The 18,885-nt window shown below is 33.2% G+C and overlaps 2 protein-coding genes across 2 annotated transcripts; one reads left to right on the top strand and one right to left on the bottom strand.

Annotated features, from left to right (window-relative positions):
• Positions 1-792: 792 nt before the first annotated feature.
• Positions 793-2,861, bottom strand: LOC111384303 (LEAF RUST 10 DISEASE-RESISTANCE LOCUS RECEPTOR-LIKE PROTEIN KINASE-like 2.7). Its single transcript, XM_023008566.1, has 3 exons — positions 2,147-2,861; positions 1,050-1,597; positions 793-885 (listed from the first exon to the last, which is right to left on the bottom strand). The coding sequence occupies exons 1-3, from the start codon at positions 2,859-2,861 to the stop codon at positions 793-795; spliced, it is 1,356 nt and encodes a 451-aa protein (XP_022864334.1).
• Positions 2,862-5,861: 3,000 nt separating this feature from the next.
• Positions 5,862-11,906, top strand: LOC111384302 (putative E3 ubiquitin-protein ligase UBR7). The gene is made up of 5 exons (XM_023008565.1): positions 5,862-6,186; positions 7,149-7,307; positions 9,659-9,919; positions 10,824-11,420; positions 11,553-11,906. The coding sequence occupies exons 1-5, from the start codon at positions 6,094-6,096 to the stop codon at positions 11,640-11,642; spliced, it is 1,200 nt and encodes a 399-aa protein (XP_022864333.1). The 5' UTR covers positions 5,862-6,093; the 3' UTR covers positions 11,643-11,906.
• The last annotated feature ends 6,979 nt before the right edge of the window (positions 11,907-18,885 follow it).

The raw sequence follows: 18,885 nt of genomic DNA, 5'->3' as shown, positions 1-18,885 counted from the left end.
GCCCTACATGTCTTTCACTGAACCATCAACGTCTCCTAAGGCAGCAATGAGGACACAACGATTGGACACTTTGATGGACATTGGAGAGGGATTGAACGCGGGAGCAGAGAGCCGTGCTAATTACTTCATGCTGTTTAGATTATCTTTCGTTGTCAAAGGGGAATTGTCCATTTCTCCCGAAGATATGGATTCTCCTCTAAGGAAGAAAAGAAGGTCATACGATACGTATGCTAATCAAAATACCCTTTGTTTATGAGTTAGTTAAGGTGAACTGAAGAAATATAAAATTGTTGGTTGCGATATGTACGAGGTTCATTCTTTTTAAATCGAACAACTGCTTCTAAATATTCGAATGTAAAATTGTTGGTTGTGCTAGGTACGAGGTTCATCCTTCTTAAATCGAATAACTGCTTCTAAATATTCGAATGTCGAGCTGGCCACCCTATCATCGTAGGGAACTAGTGAACACTTGTCCTGTGGCCCTCTATCATCCAAGCTTTTGTCCCTATCCACGTGTGGCCGATAAAAAAATAATAATAAATAAATAAAAATTCAAGAGTCCTGCTTTTGCTTGGGAAAGTATGTTATTTAATTTATCTATCTCCAAAGAAAGTGAAGTGAAAAATAGAGATATGGAGTTCACTAATATGTTTTTCATACGAAGACAAAGGAGAATACAAAAATATGCATACATATATATCGTAGGACTTTTAACTAAAAAACTCTTTAATAAAAAGAAAGTATGTCTTATTCATTACAACTTTACAAAGTAATAATGATAGTAGGACTTTTTCACTTCCATCCCAAGTAGGCAGCCTCCAGATAAGACATTTTCCCCGACGATGCTCCCATGCTAGCGAATGATGTCACGATAAATCCCTCCATCTAAAATTTTAATATTTCCAAACGATACATACTTTCTATTTCAATCTGTCCCTCAGCTACACCACATTAATTTTTCTTCGTCAAAGGCCTAAGATCCGCGCAGTTATACTAGTCAAACCAACTCCAAATTCCAAGAAAAGGATGTTTCCCTAGTCAAAATATACATATAGTGCAAACGATATATAATGAAATCCTAGTGATTTGTTGAGAATGAATTGTGGAATCGAAACGTTCATAATTCTTCGACAGGTAGCTGGCACGCCTTGATCAGATGAATTCAAATTCATGGCAAAAACCGAGTGATTTTTCCCACTAAGGCACAACAATGGCACAAACTGAAAAGAAGCATTATCATTCCAGTCAGAAGAACAGTTTAGGAAAGTGTAGTTTCTTGTATAAGATGCATGAAAAGGTGATCCCGACAGGTTGAAATTTAGGATTCTTTTAGGAAGACAAAGATCAGGATCCTTGATGGATATGGCCTGTTCGATGTAATCTATGTGGTCTAGTATAAATTCACCAGATTGTGGGAGGTTTAAGACTGTCTGATTTTGATTGTTGCAGGATAGGTCGAAACCTAGATAGCCGCAGTGCACCGACTGCCGACCTTTCAGTCTGAACGGAAACCGAATTGGCGGCCCCGAACTGCCGCATTTAGCAGGCTTACAGAAGCTAGAAGATATTGTTGGCTGTGCAAAGAGAAGGAGCACGACTAGAAAACACAACACATTGATGAAAAATCTTTTCCATCGGCTATTTCTTTGGAAAATGAAGGGGAAGAATAAGAACTGTGGATAGTTATCATATCAGATTAGGACTGAGTTCATATGGAGTTAGAAGATCCAACCCCACCCTCATAAAAAATTCTTGCCATCAGGTAAACAGAAGCAAAAATGACAAAATTGAAAATGAAAATTTTGCAAAAGATTCAACTTGGCTCCCACATATTAGGTCATGGTTAGATATTTAGAAATACAATGTTATCTAATGCATTATTGCTTAATGACAGACAGAAGGGCTAATCATCCTAATGTCGTTCATAGATACTTTTCCGTCAGGTAAAAATTTTGTTTTTAGAAAGTGTTTATTTGTCAAGAATCCATTATATTTCTTGTCATTCCGAATATTTTTAGAGTCATAGTGCACAAATTTTCTTGATAAAACACCAAAGATCAAGTTACTGGGTATAATCAACCTTAATGTCTAGTACTGTGTACTTAAGTTGTTCCTAGGGGATTCGTGGTAGAGAGAATGAACTTACCACTATTAGGAGGACTCGAGCACCCGATATCAGATCCATTTTCACTCTTGAAACCACACATTCCACCCCGAGATTCACAGTCCTCGCATCCAGGTTCGTTCCATATCAGGCGGAGCTCCACAAACTGTTGGTATTGTGGAATCGAAACGTTCATAATTCTTCGACAGGTAGCTGGCACGCCTTGATCAGATGAATTCAAATTCATGGCAAAAACCGAGTGATTTTTCCCACTAAGGCACAACAATGGCACAAACTGAAAAGAAGCATTATCATTCCAGTCAGAAGAACAGTTTAGGAAAGTGTAGTTTCTTGTATAAGATGCATGAAAAGGTGATCCCGACAGGTTGAAATTTAGGATTCTTTTAGGAAGACAAAGATCAGGATCCTTGATGGATATGGCCTGTTCGGTGTAATCTATGTGGTCTAGTATAAATTCACCAGATTGTGGGAGGTTTAAGACTGTCTGATTTTGATTGTTGCAGGATAGGTCGAAACCTAGATAGCCGCAGTGCACCGACTGCCGACCTTTCAGTCTGAACGGAAACCGAATTGGCGGCCCCGAACTGCCGCATTTAGCAGGCTTACAGAAGCTAGAAGATGTTGTTGGCTGTGCAAAGAGAAGGAGCACGACTAGAAAACACAGCACATTGATGAAAAATCTTTTCCATCGGCTATTTCTTTGGAAAATGAAGGGGAAGAATAAGACGGTGTCCATGTTGTACTTGAACAACCGAATTTAACGTAACAAGGAAACTACATGCGCGCTCTACTAGTCACGAGCCTAAGTAGATAGCGTATGCCTCTAAAATTGTAACAGAAGCGTGCAAAGGTTCCTTTTTCATCCCGGCATGAGTAGCAGAAATCAGCCTTGAGATATAATATTTTTTTTTTTTTTTTTTTTTTTTTTTTTTTTTTTTTTTTTTGTAAAATATTAAACTATTCATTTTTTTTGTGGATGAAAATTATTTTTTGCCACTATACTATCATATTAAAACGTGATTGTCTAAAATTTGAGAACACCTCATCAATTTTTAAAAGATTATGTAAATTGTATTGTACAACAAGCATTTTTTTTAAATATATATTTTCCTTTTTAATTGACTAAATTGGATATATTGCACTAAATAAATATTTAAGAAAACTAAATTTTCTAATTTTACTTTTATGATTCCATTTCAGGCGACAAAAGTGTTAAATATAAATTCATATAAATTAGCCTGATTGTTAGTTTAAATTGGGATGTCATAGAGAATAATAATATTGCGACCAAATTAAATTTCAACCCTTCAGTTTTTAAAACCACGACCAAGTGAGGTTTAATTACAATCGATAAAGTGGGTACAAGTCAAGTAGTTCAATAGTTGATACGATAAGGTCATACGTTCCAGATGGTTGCTAAATATTAATATCATCACTGACATAAGCTCGTCCTTCTAGTAAATATTGATATGTTTTCAATCATATGATTGTGACGCTTAATGTAAAATGATCGTTCACTTACTCAAATTAATGAAAATATAAATAGAGATATCTGGAGTCAAGTAAATGGCAATAGAAAGTCAATCTAGAAATAAGTTGTTTCTATGCAATTTCTTTGACCAAATCTCAACCTCTCGATATAGTAATTGACCTGGAGAAAGATAAGAAAAAAAAATGTTAAAATTGACTCATTTTTGGGACAATGAAGGAGCAACACAACACGCTTATCTGAGCTGCTTTTGTTAATAATCCTTTCATCACTCTTTTTTGAATTAATTGTTCCAATGATCATTGAACTTGGATCGATATCTTTTGTTGAGAAAAATGTAGGAAAATCTGAAACTTAATGAACTTCAAGGCACGAAAAAACGTTATTTTTTAAGAGATATTTCTCCCCTATCCAACGAAATCACAACTGGGGTATAATAGAAAATCTCTCTCAGGATACAATGGAGGCGTTTGATTTAAATTGTGACTATTTGATCAAACCAAGAAAACACTCGAAAAGAACTGATGATGCCAAAAGAAAGAGAGGAGAATAATTTTTTTAATAGATGTTTTGTAAACGAGAATTCGCCTAAAATTTATAGAAATTGAGGCAACTATTTGAATAGGTGTGTCCCTTGAAATGAAGAACACATCTGTTGAAATTTAACTGTAAAAAAACGAATAGATGCACCTATTCAAAAACTTTTGAAAATAAAATTCTCTTTCGGGGGCGTTGCCCCCGAGCCCCCCGTTGCGCAGCAGCAAACACTAGGCGGAGCGGCAAATCATTCGCAAAATAAAAAATAAATATATGCAAAATGATGAAAAATATCTAACATCTTTGATTAGTCATTGAAATTTAAAGTATCAAGTTTTGGTTATTGAATTTAGATTCATGTTTTCGACTGTTCATTGAAATTTAAAATATCGAGTTTTGATTTTGAACTTTGAAAAATATTACACGTTACTCATGAGTATAAATGTTAAACTTTGAAAAATTTTGAGTTTATAGTGAGTAATGTACAATATTTTTTTAAATTTAATTGTCAAAACTCGATATTTTAAATTTCGGTGAGTAATCGAAGACATGAAGCTAAATTTAATGACCAAACTCAACATTTTAAATTTTAGTGACCAATCAAATATATAGACCTAAGTTAAGTGACCATCGAAACAGTTAACTCTTTTTTCAACTTGAATCCTAAGCCATTGTTCAGTTGATGTTAAAATCAAATTTTTAGTAGATTTTAATAGATTTTAATAAAAGTTGATAAAATGTATAATTGAAAAGTTGTGAGTTTCATAGAATATGATAATTAATTATTGACTTTAACTTAAACTAAAATATTAATTTTAATCCTTATCAATTGGGGGCTAAATGTTAAGCAAATGGGTTGAAACTACAGTTAATCCACAAGCTTACACAGTTGTTTTATTTTAGTTACCAACTTTTTGAAAGTAATGTATTCGTGACTTATGTGCAAAAATGATGATATTAACATATAAATTAGTAAAACATGAAGCAAATTTGGAAGTTCACTAAACATTACATAAATAATAATAATAATAATAATGCTACTTGCAGTTATTCACTATCACAATCGCCTTCTATGATATATATGTGACAATTAGTGATTTGATATATGAGGTAAGAAAAATTACCACATTAATATATCAAATCAAAAGTTGCCATATAGGATGTAACATAAGACAATTATCACAATGAACAACCATGAATAGCATTACTCAAAAAATAATTACACGATCAAAGTGGAAAAAATTGCAAATTTGGCAAACAATATTGTTTTCACCCTAAAATCACCAATTACTTGTTATCAATGGTAAAATATTGAATTCTTGATAAGAACAATTGTGATCAAAGTAGATTGACAAAATTTAGAAAAAAAAAAAAAACCAGTATGGAAGAGAAGACATTAGCCTACAATGAATGAGCACGACATGTGTCAATTTCATTTGATTCGAGTAAATTTATTTGGTTTACTGCAGCGTTGTTTGATACCTATTTTTTTTTTTAAATATTTTTCTTTTTCTTCATTTCAACGATACATTTTTCACTAAAATAATATTACATACAAATAAAAAAAATTCTTATTTTTTAACCACATATTTTCCGTCAACTTCAGAAAAATGGGGCTCAAATACACTCTGAATAAAAAAATTGAATTTCTAAGGTACTTTTGCGAACCTCCCAAAAATTGGGGGCTCAAATTGGCGGGAAAGACCTATGTTTCACTCAAGCTTATTCCTCTGGTATAAAAACCCTAACCCACATTTGAGAAGCCCAAATTTGCTACCCAATTCAGAATCTTGATCTTATTCTCATCCGTTTAAGCTTAATTTCTTCTACGCAAAATCTTTTCGCATTCCATTTTTCTCGGTTTTTCAAGAATCTAGGGTTTCTTTTCTGCCCCTGTATTTTATAATTATTTGAAAATAAGTAGTTAAGATTTTTGGGAAAAATGGCTGATGCCTTTGAAGCTGAAGGTGAAGCTGAAGCTGAGCCCACGATTTCAATCGGAGACTACCTCAAGGCTGTTGAAGAAGAGGACCTGGTGACATAAATTATATTCTTTTATGAATTTTATTTTTACATTATTGTTTGTCCTGTAAACATCATAGACTGCCCATTTTGTTGTAGCTGCTTGAAAGGTTCTTTATTAGTAAGAAATCGTGAATTTTTTTCCCGTCTGGTCAGCGAAACCTAGGGTTTTGCTTTTATGGTACCCAAAAACAATAGACAATCAATCGAGCACCTGATTGTAATATGCAAATGTTCTGTTGATACCTATAAATGGCATGGGGCATGGGAAAGGAAGAAAAGAAACATTTCTTCTCTGAGAAGTGAGAATGATTCAGATAGGTGGGTTCCGTAGAAAAATTTCTAGCTTTTTTGCATTTCATTTTTTGAAAATTATGCATTTTTCTGGGATTCAAAAAAAGGATCATCTGACACTAGGTTTCGGGTGTCCTTCTTCATTTGAATGAATAGGCTAAATCATGATTTAAAGTATTAGTGAGATTTTAGTCCTACTGAGATCAAACTATATGGTGATTTTGAAATAACATTTGTATTAGCTGTGAAAGTTGTAGACGGGACAATGCCCAACTCACTAATGGTTCTATCCAAGAAGTATACGAATTTATTTATTTATTTATTATTATTATTTTTTTTTTTGAGAGTGATGTTAGATTACTTGAGGAAATACACTTGAGTTCGTTTTCCTGCTACCTTCTTTTGGGAGTCACAATAGGCTTTGATGACCAATTAGAAGTTTGTAAGTTCATTTGGCCATTGAATGTGATTTAATTGATGAATGATCCTTATAATCAGCTATTAGAACTGTGGAAATTCTTTTTTAACTGTACTGTTTCTAGCTTTGGGAGGTTATTTGGATTTGTTTTTATCTTTATTGTAGAGGCTCTTTTCTTTTAGTTACATGTTATTCTCTTGGAAACTTCTTTTGGGATTTCATTGGTTGTTGCTTTTGACCATTATCTGATTCTTATTCTAAAGGAAGCAGATCTGGTATTGGGAGGTGATCAGGGCAAGGAGTGCACATACAACAAAGGCTACATGAAGAGGCAGGCAATTTTCTCATGTTTGACATGCACACCAGATGGGAATGCTGGGGTTTGCACGGCCTGCTCCTTGTCTTGCCATGATGGGCATGAGGTGATGTTTGGTTCATTATCTTAAGTCTGTCTGTGTTCTCCACAAAAAAAAAAAATTGGATGCTATCTGTTAGTACATGCACATGCACCAATTAAAACTAAGCTTGTCTCTATGTTCAAAACTGGGAGTACTTAATATTTACATGTTAGATGTAGTTTCTATACTTTTGAAATTCTTAAATTGTACAGTACATTTATGGGTTATTATAGTTTTTTAGTTTCTGACTTTTACCGTGTTACCATCTTCCACAAGAGAATGTAATTTTTTATGTCAAGAGGAAAGACTGGATAGTTCCATGTTATTATGATTATTATTTTTTGGTACAACTTATCTGAATTATTATTTACTGGATGCATTTTAGGGGCTGTTTGATAAGCCCCTTTTCCATGGAAAATGGAAATTGATTTCCACCCTAAACCAAAAATGCATCTTTGATAGGTTTTTTTTCTAGACAATTCATTTTCCCACCACCTCAGCCATTTTCCACCAAACTGATGAAAATGAAATCTCACCAATATGGTGAGAATTCATTTTCTAGGCTGCTGGTCGATTTTTTGTTTTTTGGCAATGGAAACAAATTCTATCCGTATTGTAAAAAAATATTTTCCTTTAATTGACAATTTTCATTTGAAATAAAGTCAAATGAATACCAAAAGAGAGATGATTTTTTTAGCTCTTTTTTTCCTTTTTTTTTTTTGCAATGGAAACAAATTCTATCCCATTTAATTGACAATTTTATGTAAAACAAAATTAAACGAATATCAAAAAATATTTTTATTTCAACATATTCCAAGTGGAAAATTATACCAATCAGACACAGTAATTGACAATTCCCAATAAAACAATTTCTAGACAATTCAATTCCCTAAAATTCGTTTTCTTTCCATCCAAATTTCATATTTGCAATCAAACGGATCCTTATTGAAACTAATTGTAACATTTTTTTTCATTTGTCAACTTGTTCTCTCCCCTCGATAGGCTGTCACTCTTTTTATAATCTTTACACATTTATATGGCATGTGCCCAACCTGAGCGTGAATGGGCTCTGCTGCTTAAGAAGCACCAATACTTGTAAACTTATTACGTACTCGTATCGGGTACGTCGATACTCTTCAGTGCCCTTTAATACGTACTGGATACTTGTTTTTTAATGATTTATATATTTTTTACGTATCCGATAGTATACCATACGTATTTTTTAATTATTTTATATTTTTTGTATGATTTTTGATACGTATTCGATACTTCATGATTAACATGAACCTTCACTATAAAATGCTGCTTTGAAATTTATTGTGCAATCTTTTTCTTCATCTAGTGTCTTATTCTTTTGTATACTCTACGAGAAGGAATAAAATAACTCTACATCGAGTTGAAGAATTGGTTTTCATTCATAACAATTTGAGTCTTTAAAAAAAAAAAAAAATCTCTATTCAAAAGGAGAATCCGAAATGTGGGATGTTGGAAACTCTTTTGATACTCTTGAAAGTGTTAGACTACTTGATGTTGCTAATCTATCATTAGATGAGACAGAGTTGAAAATTGTAATTTTTAATAATAATGAAGAAACCGTTGTTGATGTTGAAGGAAATGAAGTTTCTACAATTAATGATTAAGATAAAGTGCTTCTGTATTTTATTTATTTTCATTATCATGCTTCTGTATTAATATTTTTTAATATTAATAAATTTATGTTGAATTTTATAATATGTATCGGCTATCCTAAGTTTTTCAAAAAAGTCGTATCGGTATCCATATTGTATTGTGCCCAAATTACGTATCCGTATCCGTGTTTCTTAGTCTGCTGTTGCTTGAAATTCTCAAGTTATTCGTTTAAATTGTCTAATGATGCCTTGTGCTGATTGAGGGTCCATTTTCATTCATGTCTGATGATTTGGCAAAATAATCTTTCTAATTGTCCAAATCCATTGGATGATAACATCTATATGTCTGTTATTAGAAGTGATGAACAATTTCTTTCTTTCTTATCTTTTTTCTTTTTTGTCTTGAGTCAGTTGTATGACCTTGAACGTTTGAACTGCTAATGTCTAAATTTAGTATAAGAGGCCATTCATTTGACTGCCTGATTCTTGAAGTTGCTAATTAAATGCTTAAGAGTATAGTGATTTGAATGGTCAGTTGCAGCTTCTGAGATTTTATTTCGACAGAGGATTGTTGTCTCAGCAATCTCTAATGTTAGTTGCCAGATTGCAGGCAGTATGTGTTGTTACATACTATGTTATGATAATAATGCAGTATGTGTTGTTACATACTATGTCATGATAATAATGTAGTTTTGTGTTACTATTGGTTTGTTATGTAACAGTAATTTTTTTTTCCTGCTTGACAAGATTGTGGAACTCTGGACCAAAAGAAATTTTAGGTGTGACTGTGGAAATTCAAAATTTGGGGAATTCTTCTGTAAGCTTTTGCCAAACAAAGATGTGGAGAATTTGGAGAATAAATACAATCATAATTTCAAAGGGACTTACTGCACGTGTGATCTCCCCTACCCTGATCCAAATGCTGAAGAACAAGTAGAGATGATTCAGTGCTGTATCTGTGAGGATTGGTTTCATGAAGAACATATTGGTCTTCAGTCTCCTGATGAGGTTATTACTAATATCTCTCCTTATTAGGCTGCTTGCATCATAATCTGCACTGCCCAACAAAGATAAAATAAAGAAATAAAGTTTGTGAAGTTCCCACTCCCCCCCCCCCCCCCCCCCCGGCCAAAAAAAAAGAATAAAAAAAAAAAAATAATAAATAAATAATTTGAAAAACAGAACTTTAATCTTTAGGTAGCTTAATGGTTTTTAAATTACATGGTTCTATTAAAAGTTATCCTTAGTTGGGCGTATATGGTCTTTGCTTGGATGTCAAACTGTAGGCGGTCTGAATATCTTTATTATTAGTATGAAATTTGCTTCTAGTATACTTTTTGATTGGTTTAGGAAAATGTTATTATTTATTTACTTGCCATTTTGATCTTTCCACCACGTGATAGATATTAATATACCTGTATTTTGATGAGCATTTGATGATGCATCCTTCTTCTTGGTTTGGGTCTTAACGGTTTTTCTTTACCTTACTTTATTACTCGTGTGGCATTGCATTTGCTGAGTAGCACGTATTATTTGATATTGGATTCAACTACTCTTCACGAAGTAGACTTGACCATACTGGAGTTATTTATTTCTAAAATTTGTTTCCAAACATGCACGCACAAGTTACTTTTTCTTGCATTTAGGTAAAAAGGTTACTTGTTTGTATGTAACTCTTAACATCAATATAAGTAATTTATGTCGACTTTGATCAATAAAAAATATTTATTTTTATAACTTATTTACTTCTAAGTAAACTTTAAGCAAATATGCTCGATATAGATTAAATTATTTCACTATCTGGGGGCATATTTCTAGAATAAAAAAGAACTCTCTCCTCTAAGGTGCTTTCCTTCTATTCTTTTATAGTTTTTATATTGGAACTGCTGCTCAGCCTTAATTTTTCTTATAGATTCCAAGAGATGATGAAGGCGAGCCTCTATATGAAGATTTTATCTGTCAGGGCTGTGCCGTTGTTTGCTCTTTTTTGACTTACTATCTCGAAACCATTTCAGCATCAGTTAGAAACAGCAATGTGGCAAATTCTGATAAGGAGAAAACTGTTCTCGAAGACTCGGCTTCTCCTCTGAAGGGGAAGCTCGAGCATGGAAATTGTTCACTTGACACTCTTGTTACTAATTCTGATGCTGAAGGTAATATCAGTGGATGCAGTGAAGTTGCTGGCTCAAGCAATAAGTGTATTCTAGAAATAAACTTGGCTGAAACTCCTCAGACTATCAACAAAAGCAAACCAATGTTTCTTTCTAAAAACTGGAGAGAAGTCCTTTGCAGATGTGATGCATGTTCTGACTTCTACACTCAGAAGGGAATCAGCTTCTTGCTTGACAAAGAGGATTCAATTGCCGAGTATGAGAAAGTGGCGAAGCTGAAGAGGGACGAGAATTTGCAGAAACAAGAGGGTGACTTTCTCAATAAACTAGGTCACGTTGAGAAGATGGAGATTCTAAGTGGAATTGCTGACATGAAGGACGAAATTCGTTCCCTCCTGGTATGACTGCTTATATATACACTCATATTTTATGTTGGGGTTGATTTTATTGTAGAACAATATCAAAAAAGGAAAAGAAACTATGATCTTATTTACTTCAAAGGATTAATTTTTATATTTCATTTATCACAGGAATCATCTGATCCCTCAAAGCCTATAACGACTGCAGATATCCATCAGGTTTTTGATAATCTTGCCAAGAAGAGAAAGCGAAATCCATAAGTTATGAAGTGATATATAATGGAATTGCACTCTTAACTGTATGATTTTGTAGTAATGGAGCTGTTTAATTTCGGAAAAGATTAGACGGCACAGTAGTTTACTGCTCTGTGTGCGTGAAGATTGGGCATGGATCTATAGATTGGCTGCTTATGTAATTATCAACCTTTATAATCTTCCTGTGAGCGCTCTCCGTTTCTATGAACATTCGTGTGTTTGGGTGTATTCTTGTGTGCTTCTGAAGTGCCATGTCTAAAACTTGGGTAATACTTTTCTTTTTCCTATCGGAAAGATTAAGTTCTTGCTTGGATATATTTATCTGTGATTAAAAATAATGTTTGACCAGTTTATAAACACTTAAAAATTGCGTCAAACATACACTATAGTACAAGAGACTTTTTAGGACCTTAATTTGCTGGGGAACTTAGCATATCTATGGCAAGCTTTGTGTCTTGTCTTGGGTGTGTCTTGTGATGAAAATGATGTCACGTTTAGATAGGTTGGGGGAGTTTGTACTTCATTCCTGCAGGGTTACCCAAATAAAAAAGGGAAAAAAAAAATTTCTCGAATCTTGCTTGAGTTTGAGTTTGAGTTTGAGTTTGCACTTCATTCCTGCAGGGTTAAACAAAAAAAAAAAAAAAAAAAAAAAAAAAAAAAAAAAAAAAAAATCTCGAATCTAGCTTGAGTTTGAAAAACAAATTGTCGTTCAAATTGCCCCATTTTACAGTAATAATAAATTATATCGGTCGAAATTTTATCATCATCAACATTATTACCTTCAAAAATGAGGAAATTACAAAATTCTAGACATTTCAAGATCACAATGCAAAAATAAGGTGTACAAATTTTTCATCCACAATTTAGGTATTGATTTAACTATTAATATTAATAATATCAATATAAAATATATCAATCCAATCTCATCCAAATTCAATTACAAACCCAAAAATTAAAATTCATCTCTCTCCATTTCTCCCTTCTCACTCTCCCCACTTAACCCACTCAGGTAGCGCATCCCACCCCAGGAGATTGTCGTCGTAGCGCGGCGATGAGAAGATGATTTCTATAATTTGATTTGTCGATTGTGAGGAAGACGATAAAGAACATTGAGAAATTTGGCTAGATCTGCCAAGTTTCTATAATATTTTCTTTTCACCAATAAACACTACTATAGAGGTAATGGTGCTTGTGTGGTCAACGGTGATGGTGTTTGTGTAGTGGGGGGTTATGTGGTGATGGATCTAGCAATTGGGAGGGTTTTATTGGATTAGGCAGTAGTTTGGGGATGTTTTCGTGGTGTTGGGGGGGGGGGTTTAGGTGTTTCTGTTGGTGTGTAGGTAGAGGTATGGGCGACGATGGTGGATTTGGCGACGATTTTGTTGGTGGTGCAGGTGAAGGTGATGACAGTGGTTGTAGCAGATGGCGATGGCGATAGTGATGGTGGTATTGTGGTGCTGGCGAGGGTGGTCGCAAGTGGCAGGAGTGTTAGTGGTGATGGTGCCTAACTATTGTTGTGTTGTTGATGATGGTAGTGGTGGTTGTTGCGATAGCGATGACGGTGACAGGTTGGGTGTTTGTGACTAACAATTAGGCGTCTGTGACCAATTATTTAAGTGCCTGCGACCAACTATTTGGCTGATTTGTGACTAAATAATAGATGTCTGTGACTCAAAAATAATTTATGACTATTGAATTGTGTCTTATGTGACCAATAGATAAAATGTGACCTGTAATTTGAATAATCTATGACCTCGAAATAACGTGGGCTACAAAATTTTTTATTTGTAACCACGAAATAATATGTGACCAATTAATTTGACGATATATGACCAGTAAATAAATCTGTGACCCATAATTATGAACTTGTGACCATTAATCACGCAACTGTGTCTTAATTATATTTATTTAATAAATATTTTTAATTAATTAAATACATACTTAATTTTTGAATTTTAAAACTATTTACCCGCTTTTTGAATTGAGATAAACATAACACCTGAATTGTGATTTATTTTTTTTTTCCCTTCAAAAGTACAGGATTGAATGTATGTGGGTGATTCAGACAAAGAACCCTGCTTTTTGATAGGGTTGAAAATAGGCCCAAAATCAGGACATCCACGTGGCAGCCTCCATTGGTGGGGCTGCTGTACCTTGACCTTTCTGTTCAGACAAAACCATCAATAATGAAGCGCAAATGTATATTAATCAGGTTATGGTTAAAGTTAGTTCGCGAGTAAATGCTTGTTCGTCACTTTTAAAATTTTAAATTGTTTGTTATATTATTATTCTCTATTACACATTCACATAATAAAATATTTTACTCATAAATTAATAAAGTTTCTTTATTTTTTAATTATACATTCTTCTAAAAATACAATTCAAAACTTTTTAATTTTTCAAATAACGAGTGACAAACAGAAGCTAATTCTCATTGTGTAATATATAATATAAATAGCAAAAAGACGTTCGATTTTTGTAGCACTTGAATTTTCAGAGATTGACTCTAGTCAAATTAATTATTAAACTAAAGACAATGAAACTTTTATTTATGATAAAAAAAGAATTTAAAAATTTGGGGATCCACTCGAAAGATGTTTTAATGTAATTATTAGAGGAAATTCATATGACCCATGTGTTCACAATTTGAAGATTGGTGATCCAAATTTGAGAAAGCTGATCAAGAACTCACATACTCAACCGTTCAAAGATTTTATACCGTATCAAGATTTTAAAAAATATGCTCTTCCTAATTATCTGTACATTAAACCGCGCATTATTTATATTGAATTCTATTAGTTGTACAATCGGATTAACAACCCATAGGATGGGGGTCCACGATTTTTTATTCATCGTGGGCCCCCTCCCATGTGTGGTTGTCAATCGAGATTGTCAACTCCGATTGTACATATAGCAGGTCTGATTCATATTTCTTCCATGCAATTGCACTCTTAATTTTATGTTTGTGTAGTCATGGAGCTTTTTAATTTCTGGACGGCAAGTAGTTTTAACTGCTTTATTTGCGTGAAGATCTTACATATATTTGTCTATGAATAAACATTTTTGTTATTTTAAATTGAAATTAATATAGATTATCCAATTTTAATTATTTTTTTAAATAAATTACTGACTCAATTATTTATTTAAACTATTGTTCCCTTAAAACCCAAAGTTTTGTCAAGATTTTTCAACCGCTAGTACAATAGAGATTGCAATGTTTGTTGATATTCCACCCCCATCGCTATCGACCAATATGAAAATCATATCAAACATTATTATTATTATTTTTAATTGCCGACAACAATTTCAATTAGTCGTTAGGCAAATCACCTTCGATAATGTCAAAATTATTTACAATTTCATTATTTTGTCCTCACAGCCATGCCCATCTATGTAACTTTGAATGCATTTTTATCTGCTTCATGTTATCTTATTAACACAACGTATTATAAGTGGATTCATATTAACATAGTATTGGAAAATATTCAAGTCGCGAAATTGATTGCACCTGAATAACTTTCTCTATCGGGTGTTCTACATATAACTTCAGGAGTTTTCTCCAACGTTATCTCTGATGTGTTATTCGAATTTTTAAAAGTAAAAAAAGACAATACTCGTCATCGTTAGATGGACTTATATTTGTATGCTTTCAACTTATTCTTTGAATAAAGTTATTTGTACAATTGTTGTTGACAATTGTGGTCGATAGTATTGATGTCGTAAAAATCTAAACCATTGATTTAAAAAAAACAATTCTTAAAATGATGAACGTAATGTTGTCAAGTACACGTCAACCAAGATTGTTAAAAAAAATATTGTACAAACAATATGATTGTAATTCATTTTACTCTACACTTGACTATCTAGCGTTAATCGATAAGTAATACAATACAAGTATGTCATTTTCAGTTGATGAATTCAATAATCTCGTCCACCAAAGTCAAAATTGATTTAGTCGTATTAAATCTTCATCTAGATTCAACAGGTGAAAAAGATTGCAACGACAAAATTTGGAGAGAACGAATACTAGGCCCTATTTGAGCCCCATTAATTTAAAGAAATGTATTATGAAATAGTGATTGATGGAGAATGCGTGGTTAAAAAGAGAAAGAAACGTTTTCCATTTTTGTTTAATATTATTTTAATGAAAAATGTGTGATTAAAAATAAATATTGTAGAAAAAATAATGAAAAAGAATATAAAGGAGGACAAGTCGGGCCAGGGGCTTAATATGGGGTTGTTAGTATGTCGTTCGAGTTAAAAATTCAAATGGGCTTTAAACGTCACGGTGCCGTCGTAGTTACATCACATGCTGCAAAGATTATTATAGATTATTAATCACAGCTAACATTTCTTAATCATTATATTGTAATATATTATCAATTATTAAGTTCCATTTTTTCACACATAAACGTGACGTTATCGTGTAAAGCGACAAGCGCGCATGCATTAACCTTAATTTTTTTAATTGTGAGTGACGCCATTATGCTCGACAAATTTTTTACAATAAAGATATTTTATTTTTTGGTGAAATATGCAACATTATTAGCACCTAGAATATTGGATGGAAGTCCGAGGAATCCTTTTGAATAACCCGTTTAATAATTTTAATTTATCGTGTGCTGAATACGTATAATCTCTTAAAATTATATCGTACTATTTCATGTATTGCACAGTAAGAAGTTACGCTTTTGTGATTTTAGTTTCTTGACTGATAGATTTTTCTCTTCAAATCCTTTTTATGCTACACGGGCATATCAGAACTTGTGCTTAAAAGCACTTGATGTGGGATGTAAGAGGTCTTACTCGCGCTTGGTACAACGTGAACATTCTTAGCTCAGAAATGGGTGTTCAAATCGACTTGTCGGATACCTTAGTTCATTAAGGACACTATAGAAATGATACCTAACATTAAAGGTGAGCATTTCTTAAAAGAGAAAAAGCTACAAAATTAGTGCCTCAACTTTTCATCCATGTATACATACTAAGGTGGCTTTTACTACAAGTAAATTCTATTTCAAACATTTTTACTGAAACTTAACCAAAACTCTTCACCATGAACCCTAAAATTGACTTGTTCATCAAAATAGAATCGATCACTTTCACCTTATCAACAAGAGTTTGAAGTAGTAGTTTTCGACAGCCCAATATCTATGAGAAGAAATTTAGCTTTTGTTTGAGTCCCATTTTTTTAAAAATTCATTTTCAACCACACATTTTTTCAATAAAATAATATTATACACAAACCCAAAATTTTTCATTTATTTTTAACTACATATTTTTCATCGATCACTATTTAAAAATACATTATTTCCCCTGAAAATGGGGCTCAAACAAGGGTTTAATCGACATAATGCCCATTTAATATGAAGAAAATGTTGACCCTCGGGGCACAGCTCAACTGGTGGATCAATCAACATTGTCTTGCTTCCAGCGGTAGAGTGGAGAGTTTAATTCCTGGTGGGAACCTGCTGCCAAATATTTGGTATGGACCAATCACTATGGAGTAGGGTCTCTTGTGCGCAGAAGTGTACAGGCAATAGGGGGAACCTGTGATCCAGTTGAGGCATAACCCCCGATTTATCCCCTCCAAGGTTCTAGGGGCAAGGGTCTTAAGGGTCCATGATTTAGTTTGGTGTAAGTTGGGATACCTGGATATAAAAAATAAAAATAAAAATATGAAGAAAATGTTTGCGGACTCATAGTCCACTCACTCTACTTATTAAATTTCTCAATTATTGACTTTAAGTAAAGTACACTTGACATGTGAACATGTGCACCAAATAATTTGTACATCAATCGGTCGGTCCAGTAACTTCTAAATATACTATTCTATCTCAATTCAACTTGTCAATACCTGAATGTTGGTCTCGCCATCCTCTCAATAAGGACATATAGAGAGAACGTAACGATTATTTGGTGAATGATTTTTGCAATTTGCTATAAATTGATGTTAGATTGGACATGAGTGTGACATTTCTCGTTTAATGATGTATAATTTTTCAAACGAAAAGTTTCAATAAGTCTGAACTTATTTTCTTGATTTACTTTGGATCTAAATTATAATGCTTATACATTCACCTGTATTCACTATGTTTTGGCCAAAGTAGCTCTCCGGGGCATAGCCCAGTGGTGCAAATAACAGAAGTGTGATTATCTCACACCTTGTTGGCTATCGCAGTGTAGGGGTTCGATTCCTAAGACATGGAATTGAACTCCTTGTAGGCGTAGTGTACAAACAACTCTTGTTCCCTGACCTACTGGAATACATCCCGCGATTTACCTCCCTCACAAATCTCTAAAGGTGGGACGGTGAGGGTCTTCAAGGTTGAGGTTTAACCTTTATGTTTTTGCCAAAGTAGTCAAAGCAAAGTGGCTTTGAGGGCGATTGGGTCTCAACAAAATTCCTAAATATTTTAGGCTCTCTCTCTCTCTCTCTCTCTCTCTCTCTCTCTCTCTCTCTCTCTCTATATATATATATATATATATATATATATATATATATTAAATTAGAGAGAAAAAGAATCTACTGACCAAGAAGAACTTGAATCTATTATTTCAAACGGACAAAAAGATATGAAAAGATTATTCGAACCAAACATGAAGCAAAAGTAAAATCATACACACAGACAAGAAATGCTAATATAATGGTTTATAAATAAATTCGCAAAAAGAAAAAAAATAAAAACAAATTAGTACTACATTACATGTTTATTAGATTGAAGTTGACAGTATTAAGGACAAACAGAGTGATGAATTTGTCAAAGAGTAGTTAGAAATTATCATGGGATTTATAGTAATTGTGCCAACAAATCAGGATGAAATGGTCTCAGTACTATATTTATATTATAAATGTAATATGCATGGATAAATCATACTTTGCCTGTTGGGACCGTTCATCTGGAAAAAAACAAATATTTTTGTACTTATTTGTGTAGCATAGTACTTAAACTGATACCAAATATGTGATGCGCAATTGATTGTTGAGTAATTTTATTGGAGTATTTGAAGGAAATTATCCACAAGGATTCACTTGTTACATAAGCTGAAATCTGAACTTTGAAAATTTGTTGATTATTAGAATGAGATTTTAAGCGTGCAACTCAAGCGATTAGTCTTTCCAACTTTACTTTTGATTGACTCGATTTAATCTTCGTAAACCTCAATGCCCCTCCCTCCCACCTGCACGCGCACGCGCGCACACACACATATATATATCTTTGTTTGGTGGAGATTAAAATCAGTTTTT

Source organism: Olea europaea, unplaced genomic scaffold, assembly GCF_002742605.1.
Source record: "Olea europaea var. sylvestris unplaced genomic scaffold, O_europaea_v1 scaffold2894, whole genome shotgun sequence".
In the NCBI taxonomy this organism is placed as follows: Eukaryota; Viridiplantae; Streptophyta; class Magnoliopsida; order Lamiales; family Oleaceae; genus Olea; species Olea europaea.
Note: the sequence above shows the minus strand (reverse complement) of the source record. Positions and strands in the feature narration are given on the sequence as shown.

Bases quoted from the DNA above. Each gene is read 5' to 3' on its own strand.
- LOC111384303 (XM_023008566.1), bottom strand. From the start codon at position 2,861: ATGGACACCGTCTTATTCTTCCCCTTCATTTTCCAAAGAAATAGCCGA. The intron at 1,598-2,146 runs GTAAGTTCATTC...TGTGTTTTCTAG, and splicing joins CTCGAGTCCTCCTAATAGTG to TCGTGCTCCTTCTCTTTGCA. The intron at 886-1,049 runs GTATATTTTGAC...TTAAAATTTTAG, and splicing joins ATATATCGTTTGCACTATAT to ATGGAGGGATTTATCGTGAC.
- LOC111384302 (XM_023008565.1), top strand. From the start codon at position 6,094: ATGGCTGATGCCTTTGAAGCTGAAGGTGAAGCTGAAGCTGAGCCCACG. The intron at 6,187-7,148 runs GTGACATAAATT...CTTATTCTAAAG, and splicing joins CTGTTGAAGAAGAGGACCTG to GAAGCAGATCTGGTATTGGG. The intron at 7,308-9,658 runs GTGATGTTTGGT...CTGCTTGACAAG, and splicing joins CTTGCCATGATGGGCATGAG to ATTGTGGAACTCTGGACCAA.